This window comes from Myotis myotis, unplaced genomic scaffold, assembly GCF_014108235.1.
Source record: "Myotis myotis isolate mMyoMyo1 unplaced genomic scaffold, mMyoMyo1.p scaffold_m19_p_2, whole genome shotgun sequence".
Taxonomy (NCBI): domain Eukaryota; kingdom Metazoa; phylum Chordata; class Mammalia; order Chiroptera; family Vespertilionidae; genus Myotis; species Myotis myotis.
The window spans coordinates 25,685,068-25,695,554 of record NW_023416324.1 but is presented as its reverse complement, the minus strand read 5'-3'; the positions used below and the strand labels follow the sequence as shown (position 1 = coordinate 25,695,554).

General features: G+C 37.6%; 1 protein-coding gene across 4 annotated transcripts in view; it reads right to left on the bottom strand.

Moving 5' to 3' along the window:
- Positions 1–228: 228 nt before the first annotated feature.
- The window catches only part of RLF (RLF zinc finger), a 61,758-nt gene continuing 51,499 nt past the window's right edge, over positions 229–10,487 (bottom strand). For all 4 annotated transcript variants that reach the window (XM_036350394.1, XM_036350395.1, XM_036350397.1 and 1 more), the window contains one exon: positions 229–5,089. In XM_036350394.1, the coding sequence (XP_036206287.1) occupies positions 467–5,089 (4,623 nt within the window). In that variant the 3' untranslated portion in view covers positions 229–466. The remainder of the gene's footprint in view (positions 5,090–10,487) is intronic.

The following is a 10,487-nucleotide window of genomic DNA, read 5'->3' as shown; positions in this document are numbered from 1 at the left end:
AAAATTGTAATTTATTGAAACTCAACTCAAAAAATATAAGATGCTGTAGTGTACAATATATTACACAAAGCACCCTCAGGTGCACATTCAAGTCAAGTAAGAACTCCATATCCCTAGCCCTCCCACCCTGGGATCTTAGTATTTTTTCCATTTACAATCATGCACACTTAATTTGAAAAAGGAAGCCCCAAATATATTTTTGATGTATTAATTAGCACCAAACAAGAGTACAGTTCCATTTCTTACTTTTAATAAACAAACAAACAAAAAAAACCCAATCAATAAACCAACTGGAGAGCTAATGGACTCAGCTGATAGTGCTGACATAGATATTATACATTCATGTAAATACACAGCCTAATCTACCTTAAACAATGGTATGGCTGGTTCTCAGCCTTTGTTCGAGTTGGCAATTGTCCCATGTTGCAGTGTTGGAGCCAGTCTGTTTTGAAAACAAAATTGCTATTTAGGAACTTCCTACACAAAGCTCATCTGTCTTTTTTGTTGGAAACAAGTCTAAAATTGGTGTGGAAAACTTAGATCTTTCAAGGACAACCACTGGCCGAAGATAATGAAGCTGTTTTAAGGCAAGCTCTCCACAGTCTGTTAATGCTTTGTCCAATACAACCCTCAGGTTTTCCAAGGAAGGAACTGTTGTTGTCTCAGCTACTATTAAAGGTGGGATTGCAGTCAGGTTCTCATGAATTGCAGAGTCACTGGAAGAATGAGGTATGTCAGCTTCAGGGTTGTTGTCATTCACCATATTATTTACTGTAACAGTCCCTGCTAAGTCATTACTGGATTGTGAGGAACTACTTAATGTTAAGTGCTCTGAAGGCTCCCAATCATCAAAATCATCATCTTTCTCTTCACTTTCCTGAATAAACTTCAGAAATGAAGATTCAAATCCCATAGGTTTATAAGTCTTCAAATCAAATGATCTGGGATGTGGGTGCTTCCTAAAATTCTCTTTTGGGACCTGGGTTGAAATTTTTACAGTGTCTTCTTGCCCTAAAGTTTGCTGCCCACTTTCTGAGTCTTTGATCCTTGGTAAAGGCAGCTGGAAACTCGTGAAGTAAGTCCCATTTTCAGTTCCATCAGGATCAGGTATGGAATTTTCTATTTTACATGGGAGAGGCTGAACTATATTACATTGTTCCAAAGAAGTGGTTTCTGAACTATGGCTGCATTTCAAAGTTCCTCTGTAAAGCAGGGTATCTGCCTCAAATACTTGGTTGTTTTCTGTACATCCTTTTTGACCTTCATCCCTTTCACCTGGATTAAGGGAATCAGTGCTCTGGACAGGTATGCTATAGTCACCTGGGTAGTGGCTGTGCTTTATGTGCTCTGATTCACAGCTCCCATCTTCTTCTTTTTTAATATAGGGCTCTATTTCAGAAGGGGGTTCCTCTTTAATTTTGGTACCGTACTTAACACAAATGACAAGATTTCCCATCTGTTGCTCTAAATAGGCACTACTCATCTGATGGGTACGTTTGTAATGCCTCACTATGCTACTTTCCAACTTCACCACAGAGAAGCATCCTTGAACCATGCAGGGGTACTGTGTGTGCTCAGAATGCTCCACACACATATGGAGGGCTTCAGCTCTTGTTTTGAAAGTAATTGGAGTTTTCTTATCTTTGATTAAGCTACATTTTTTAGCCTTAGCATTAAATGACCTCCTGGTAGTCTGATGTTCATGCCCCTGAGTGAGAGTTGTTTGACATACCTTTTCACTCTTTAGTAGCCTTTCATTTGCCACTTTCTGACTTCTAAACAGCTCGTCATAATAGTCCCTATGTCGGTAATAGACATGTTGAGAATAATGACTGCGATGGGTGAAAATCTGGCCACAGCCATTAAGATCACAATGAATTTCATAATCTGAATGTATTTCTCCTTCAATATTATGCTGTTCCATCAAGTGGTGCTTCAACTTGCTGAATGTATAAAAAACAGCAGGGCACTGAGGCTGGTTACAGGAAAACCTTGCTGCAGATTCAGCATCAGAAAGCACTTTAGGCTCTGTAATATGGTTTAGATTATGAGAGTCAGTACAGTGCTTAGCAAGAGCTTTGGAACACAGGAAGCGTTTGTTACATTCTTTATATTTGCAAGCAAATATCTTTTTACATTTGACAAGTTCCCTTTTGGTTCTTGCTTTATCTTTCTCTAAACATAGCTGTTCTTTGTTGTACTGATGTACAGTTCTGTAATGGCGAATCAAGCCTTTTAGATTGGTGAATGAGGAATTACAAGTTTTATGAATACAATGGAATGGTTTGTGGTATTTATTCAAAATATAGCAGAGATTTCCTTTAGCAACAGTTCTCCTGCTACCTCTCCCCTCTCTTCCTTCTTGTTCTTCTCTATGGCAACCTATTGGTGATGAAATATCAGATGTTTTGCTTTCTGTTTCTTCACAAGACGACTCCAAATCTGTTTCTGAACAGCATTCATCCTTTTTGGAATGACAGTGTGGCTTCTCAGGGTTTCTGTTGGGATCACCTCCAAGTTCGACAGAACAATCATCTTTCAACCTGTCAACTGAACATGGGCCTTCATGATCACATTTTTCATTATCTAATAGTTTGTGAGTTACTCTGTCACTGCCAATTTGATGTTTATTTTTATAATGAATCCTAAGGTGTGTTTTTCTTGTAAATGACCTCTGGCAAATATGACACTGGAATGGAGAATATCGATGTTGAAACATGGTTAACTGGAGGACTTTTTCTTTTGAATAATTATGCTTTTTAAGATAATGCATCAACAAAGCTTCTCTGGTCACAAATTCATATTTGCATCCTTGAAGCTCACAGAAAAAAGGCTTAGCTGCCAACTGTGCAAGGTACTGACTTGGCATATTTTCATCTTGATTCTGAAAATTAAGGTCTGTGATAGATGAAACCGATTGAAGAGACTTAGCACCACTGGATGGGTACCCCTGCAATGACCCTGAGAAAGAGCCATGTGTTATTGAGTTTTTCAAGCTTAAATGTTTCAAGCGCAACAGAAGTTCCAACATGGTATCCTCTGTACATGGCCTTTTAGAAGCACAAATGGAGGCTTCTGAAGAATAACCTTGATGTTCTCGTTTACATTTAGCATGAATATTGTGATCTGGACCTTCATCTGGGGAGTCACTGTTTGTATCTGAGCTGGGTTTAGGCTCTGCATCAAACTTTACAGTTGTTTGACTGTGTTCATTATCCAAACAGGGAAAGAGATCTTTCGTCTTTTTGGGTTTAAAATGATATGGATGTACCTTTCGTAGATGCTTCTGCATCCCTCTTGCGTTTTTGTAAGTGGAACCACAGCCATCAAAACCGCAGGTAAACTTAGTCCCATCAAAACAAACTCTTACACTGGGACATTTTTCTTTTAAATTGGAGGACACACAGACTTTCTCATGAGATAATAATATATCCTGCATGGTTTCAGAGTGATCCAATGTGTCAATTAACTCTTCATTCATAGAAGCTAAAGAGCTATGACTTAACTGATCACTAGAATTACTGTCACTGTTTTCTTTCAGATTTTCTGCAGTTTCTATTTGGGAACTAGCTGATCCTGTACAGAAAAGATCCTCAGGTAAATGTGATTTATCAGTCTGGTCAAGTATATGGGGTTTTTCACCTGTTGCAGGCTCCTCAAGTTTCACTGATTTCTTCACATCTTCATTTGAACTTTCAACATTATGCATTAAGAGGTGATTCTGATATTCAATTTTGGAATAATAGAACTTTTTACAGCCAACGAAGTTGCACGTGTAAGATGCATCCCTAAAGTGTTGTGCTTCATGGTGGTAAAGCTGTCCCAAGTCACTGAAAACAATATTACAGCCGTTTAATTCACATTTGTAACGCAGATCATCATGTTTTTGTTTATGGTTAAGTAGTTCATTCACTGATCCAAACCGAGCATAGCAATCTATAGATACACACATATAAGGCTGAGGACCACAATGCACTTGTTCATGCTCCCGCAGGTGAAATGCAGACATGAAATGTCGTCGACAATAAGTACATTTCTCTCTCCTATTTTTCATATCCAAGTAGTGCTTGGCATTTTCATCATTATTTTGGTGTTCAGCTTTAAGATGTACACTTAAGTACTTAAATTGCTTAAACACACGGGAACAGTCTGTGCCAGGACATGGATACAAATCTCTGTCTTGCAGGTGGCAATCTTCTAATTTGCTGAATGTGACATATTCATGAGACTCTCCTTTGGCTTGTTCATTCGATGATTGATTTTGCTCCAGGGCTGCAGAGGGACTCTTGGGACAAATTCCCTTTTGAGAGCCTTTCAGCAGTAATTTCTTTCTAGAACGGTCTCTTCTGCTTGGTGGCATTTTAACATGTTCCATCACATGAGGAACAAATATTTCTTTTCTCTTGAACTTTTTAATACAAACTGGACAAGTGTAAATTCCATCTTCCATGTGCATCTTAGAATGATGAAGAATTCTGGCCTCTATACATTCCCGCTTACATAACAAACAGAAAAATTTATATTGAAGCCACCTCTGGTATCTTTCAGAAGAACCAGTGGGTTTTTTATCTCTTTTCTCCTTGGGCTGATCTGTCAAATCTCTTCTTCTATATTGTTTATCTTCTTTACCTTCCTCATAGTCACTAAGAAATGACTCTAAAACATCTGTGTCATTTATAGACATTTCATAGCCACTTAGATCATCATCAGAATCTGAGGCCTCCTGTCCTAGAAGTTGGTGGCAGTGTCGTTTTAAAGTTTTCCAGTCCCAAAATTCGGGATCAAAAGGCCAGTGGGCTTTTAAAGCTAATAAGAGCTCACATCGGAGAGAATTTGGAACTGGTGCATTTTCTTCATCAAATTTTTGATCTGGTTGCATATACAGTTCCTCCAGCATATTAAACCCATCCACACTGGGTTCAATTAAGAATTCTGTAAGCTGACAGGCTCGTCTAACTTCTAAATCTTCTGGTAAAAGACAAGCAATTGTTTTACAAACTGATGCCTTCATTTCTTCATCCTCAGCTGATCTGAGTTGAAGAGCTCTGACACATAGTAAAATTGATACTCCAAGACCAGCGTCTTGTGCCTACAAGGAAAGCAGGGAAGGAAAGTTATTATTTATTATAGAAAGTTATATAAACTCCATATTAAAGCATCCCTAACTCTCAATGAATTAACCTATGTGCCAAACATAAACAATAAGGACACATGAATTCAAAGGAATTCAGGATAAATAAGGTCACCAAAGGATCCAAAAAAGAATTTACATTGGGTATAAAGAATAAGGCTTAAGTAAATGGGTACAAGAAGAAACACATGTATGAGTAAGTCTAATAATAGACTTAATTCAATGTAAAAAACGCATGTCTTATGAATACTTGGGTATTTTCAAAACCTCGAGGCTAAAATAAACATTCTCCTCATCTCCTCCTAAAAGAATTAGTACTTTAAAGTTATAGATGTACTGAATCTCAAGCTTTCCATGGGAAAAAACAACAGAAATCAGAAAAACTCCCTATAGCATTAGGTTCTCAGAAACTAATAAAGAAAATCAGGAAAAGTATCTGATTATTTGTGATAAAAGGCTAATGCATGTAAGATGACTTTTTAAAATATCTTTATTGATTTCAGAAAGGAATGGCGAGGGAGAGATAGAAACATCAACAATGAGAGAGTATCATTGATTGGTGGCCTCCTGCACGACCAGGGCATGTGCCCTTGACCAGAATTGAACCCGGGACCCTTCAGTCCACATGCTGACACACTCTATCCACTGAGCCAAACCAGTTAGGGCCAAGATGACTTTTTTATAGGAGGGGCTGAAAGGGAATGGGAAAATAATCTGAGCAAAGAAAAGTGGGATCATATTGGCAGAGTAGCTTAAAATGCATTACTTAAGAGCATAGAATTTCAAGTTGGACTTTGACTGTCTTTGAACCCCAACTTCACTATAGTGACAAGTTCTTAACTCCTCTATGCCTCAGTTTCCTCATCTGTAAAATGATAATAGTAGTGGTAATATTAGATTTTCCTAACATTGTAATAAAACTGAATTAAGATAATATAAAGTAATTACTACAATGTTGGCACATAATAAATATTCAACAGAATACCATGTGAAATAACTGAGGATAAATTCCACTGTTCAAATCAGTAATTAATCTGCTAAACAATTTTTTCCATATTGGGCACCATTCAAAATGCTGGAAACACAAAGAAATAATTGCCATAAATTTACAAAACCCTTACTACATCCTAAGCACTATTCTAAATAAGCTCTTTGCATACATTATCCTCAGTTTATAAATGAAGAAACCAAAGCTCAGAAGGTAGTTGCCCAATGGCACTAGCTGGTGAGCAAAGGAGCACAAGATTTAAACTTAAAGCAATCTTTTTTCAGAGCCTGAGTTCTTAACCACTTCATAGCATATATTGACTCCAAAACTTAACTGACTTCGCTATATCCCATGTGCCCTTAATCCAGTATCATATGCCATGCCACTTTTTGTCCTTCAGCTTCTTGGTTTAACTTATGCATATCCATCAATTTCTTCAAAATTCAGATCCACATTCCACATCCTAATTCTAATTTATTCACACCAATCCTTTAACAAGTAACTGCTTGGCATATCTGTTCAGAATGTATAATAGTATTTCTAGGTGTTGGTTTGTATTTTTTTTAAGTATTCACATTGACTTCACAAATTTTACCATTTAAACCAGATTAGGCTGTTTAAAAAAAGGGGGTGTTCCAAAAGACATTAAGTACTAATAATTTGTTGAGAAACCATGATTTAAAAATTCACTTGGCTTTCTCCAAGTCATCTGTGCTCTAATTTACAAGTGATATTCTGATATCACATTATGCAATTTATCAAGATTGGTCTGGTCCTGCCCTAGCTGGTTTGGCTCAGTGGGTAGAGTGTCGGCCTGCAGACCAAAGGGTCCTGGGTTCAATCCTGGTCAAGGGAACGTATCGTGGTTGCAGGCTCCTTGGGCTCTGGCCCTAGTCGGAGGCAACCAAATCAATGTGTTTCTCTCACATTGATATTTCTGTCTTTCCTCTCTCTTTCACTCTCCCTAAAAAAAAAAAAAAAAAAAAAAAAAAAAAAAAAAAAAAACAATGGAAAAATATCCTCAGGTGAGGATTAACAACAACAAAAAATAATAAATAAAAATAAAAAAGATTTGTCTAGTCCCGACTGCTGCAAACTAGGTGTATGTCCTTACAAATCACACGTTTTGCAAAACAGTCGTAAGTACCATATGTTTCACCAAAAGGGCCCCATGATCAAATGAACTGGATTCAAAATGATCCCTCTATTTATACCTTCCACTTCCAAATATAACAACATCTACATTAATTCTGTCATACTATTTTAAAAGTCTTGAGACCATGCATTCTCTAAAGTAATCCCTTCCATTAATGACTTCCTCAAGTCATAGAATTAAAGTTTAACTACTCTGAACACCTTTAAATAATAATCTGTCTTAAGCTCTTTATTTCTAGAAAATTGAAGCCCAGAAAATAAAGAGGTACTGTGACAAGGCCTTCTCCATTATACACGGTTGCTATCTGCAACAGACCTAATGCCCACACCAACTTTCAGCATCATTATCCCTTTCTATTCCAAGGGCTATGTGACTGGTTGCTAGCTGTCTCCCTATATCCTTTCCCCTCCTCTTCTACAAAAACAGATCACCTGCCCGGCCAGTGGGCTCAGTAGTTGAGCGTCCATCTATGAACCAGGAGGTCATGATTCGATTCCTAGTCAGGGCACATGCCCAGGTTGTAGGCTCAATCCCCAGTAGTGTGTGTGCAGGAGGCAGCCAATGGATGATTCTCTCTCATCATTGATGTTTCTATTTCTCTCTCCCTCTCCCTTCCTCTTTCTGAAAATCAATAAAAACATATTTAAAAATAAAACACAGACTACTTGATTTTTATCTGGGTTTAAAGTCACCCAGAATGATAAATATATCTCCTAGCCTCCCTTGCAGCTAGATGTAGCTCTGACTCTCTCTCTCTCTCTCTCTCCCTCTCTCTCTCTCTCTCTCTCTCTCTCTCTCTCTCTGTGTGTGTGTGTGTGTGTGTGTGTGTGTTTTGGAATGAGGAAAGGTGTGTCAGAGTATGTTTTGTCCCCCACCTCCCTTCTTGCTATCTGGAATGGAGACATTACAGCTAGGATTGGAACACTTTTTATTTATTCAAATCATAAGAGAAAGATTTTTTAGAAAGTTACAGAGGTGATCGAAGTGAGCCAGCTGGGCTTCATAGGCTCGGTAAACAAGTTACAGAAGCAAAAGAAGGGCCTTTGGAGCTTAGGAGAGAGAAAGGCAAAGGTAATGTGCCTGGGGGGTAGGGGTGAGGGGGTGTGGGGAAAGAGAGGGAAGGGAAAGTTTTGAGTGTGCTCCCAAGCTGGAGAGAGCACTTTGGAATAATTTTTAGAATATGAGATGGAAGTTATTTGTTGATGAAGACAAAAGGAATCTGGGTTTCTGATATGTGGAGCCACTGAAGCAACCCTGGTCTGTCTACCTGGATTATCTACCTACATGAGAGAGGGAGGAACTTCTATCTTCTTTAGACCACTACTATTATGGGATTTCTACCATTCATAGCAGAACTAGATCAAAACTGATTTAGGTTAGGTTAGCCTCTCTCTTTTAAAAAGCTAGAAACAGGTCTCTCCATTTGAAAGAAATTCTACGCTTACCCCCCTTCCATGTATCAGTCCATCTTTTCTAGCCTTTGGACCAGCGGTTCTCAACCTGTGGGTCACGACCCCTTTGGTGGTTGAACGACCCTTTCACAGGGGTCGCCTAAGACCATCCTGCATATCAGATATTTACATTACGATTCATAACAGTAGCAACATTACAGTTATGAAGTAGCAATGAAAATAATTTTATGGTTGGGTCACAACATGAGGAACTGTATTTAATGGGCCAGAAGGTTGAGAACCACTGCTTTAGACCAACTATCGTAAGTAGGGTAAAAAGTATCCTAGTCTGTGATTAAGAGATATGGGTTCAGGTTATACAGATGTACATCAAATTCCTGGGTCTGAGTTAGAAACCCACTATTCCTAATCCTCTAGCAACTTTTCCATGTTCTGTGGTTCCTTGTGGTAAGTAGAATTCTAAGAAGGCCCTCAGTGATCCTCACCTTTGTATATTCTCATTCCCTTGAGTGTAAGTGGAACCTTTAAATATGATGAGATTTTATTCCTATGATTGTATTATGTTATATGGCAAAAGGCTTTTGCAGATGTAATTAAGATCCCAATTCAGTTGATCTTTAGATGGAGTACCTAAGTGAGCTTGACCTAATCACCTGATCTCTCTAAATCTAAGTCTGGAAGTCAGATGGAAGAGGTCAGATTTGAAGAAAGAGGATTCTTAGTGCGCCTTTCCTGGCTCAAAAATAAAGGCATGGAATGAGGGAGGTTTCTAGGAGCTGAAAACAGACTGTGGCTAATATCCTTCAAGAAAATTAGCACCTGAATATAGTCAACAATAAGAATGAGCTTAAAATCAGATTTTCTACAGAGCATCCAGATAAAAACAGCCTGACCAAACACCTCAATCTCAGCCTTGTGATACTCTACGTAGCAAACCTTGCCACATTGTGCTGGACTTCTGTACTACAAAATTGTGAGCTAATAAATGGTGCTGTTTTAAGTGCTAACTTCATGGTAATTTTTTATGTGGCAATAGAAAACTAACATTTTCCTTAAAGATTAAAAAACAATTTTAAAAGGCCAGTTGTAACACTAAGTTTTTAAAATAAGGCAAGTTCTATAACTACTTGAACATGTTCTTTCTGTGATAGAAGACACAACTTCGTTCATAGTGATTAGAAATAATTATCACCTAACTTATTTGATCATGAATTTGCTTTTGACAATTGTTTTAACCTTTTTCTATCTTCATCGGAGAAAACTAGATCAACATATATAAAATAAAGTATAGGATATGGAATGATGCATTAAAGGAGATAGGGAATATCAAAAGTACAACTGCGCCTTGACTTTAGTATAATAATCCTTGGCAAAAAACAATAAATTAAAAATAAAAACAATCTTGGAAATTGTCAAAGAAGTAACGCGTAAAACATACCCATTATAGATTGGCTATATGAAGAACTAAATAATGAGAAGATAATAAAAACAAAACAAAAACAGAGAATAGCATAAGACTCACCTCAAACCTCTAGGCTAGTAGTCATAGCATATAGGATGAGGCAAAAGTAGGTTTACAGTTGTTCATACGGAAAATGGCGTAATAATTAATACAGGATGAACTGTATGTTGCATACTCACAACTTTTGCCCCACCCTGAATATCTATAAGGCTTAACTCAAAAAACATGGTTTTTATTTTTGGCAATTCAATTCATTTTTGGAAATATTTACTTCCTAAAAATATCTAACTTATTTCCTATTTGCAGAGAAGTTTATAATTTGTGTAGATTTTATTCTG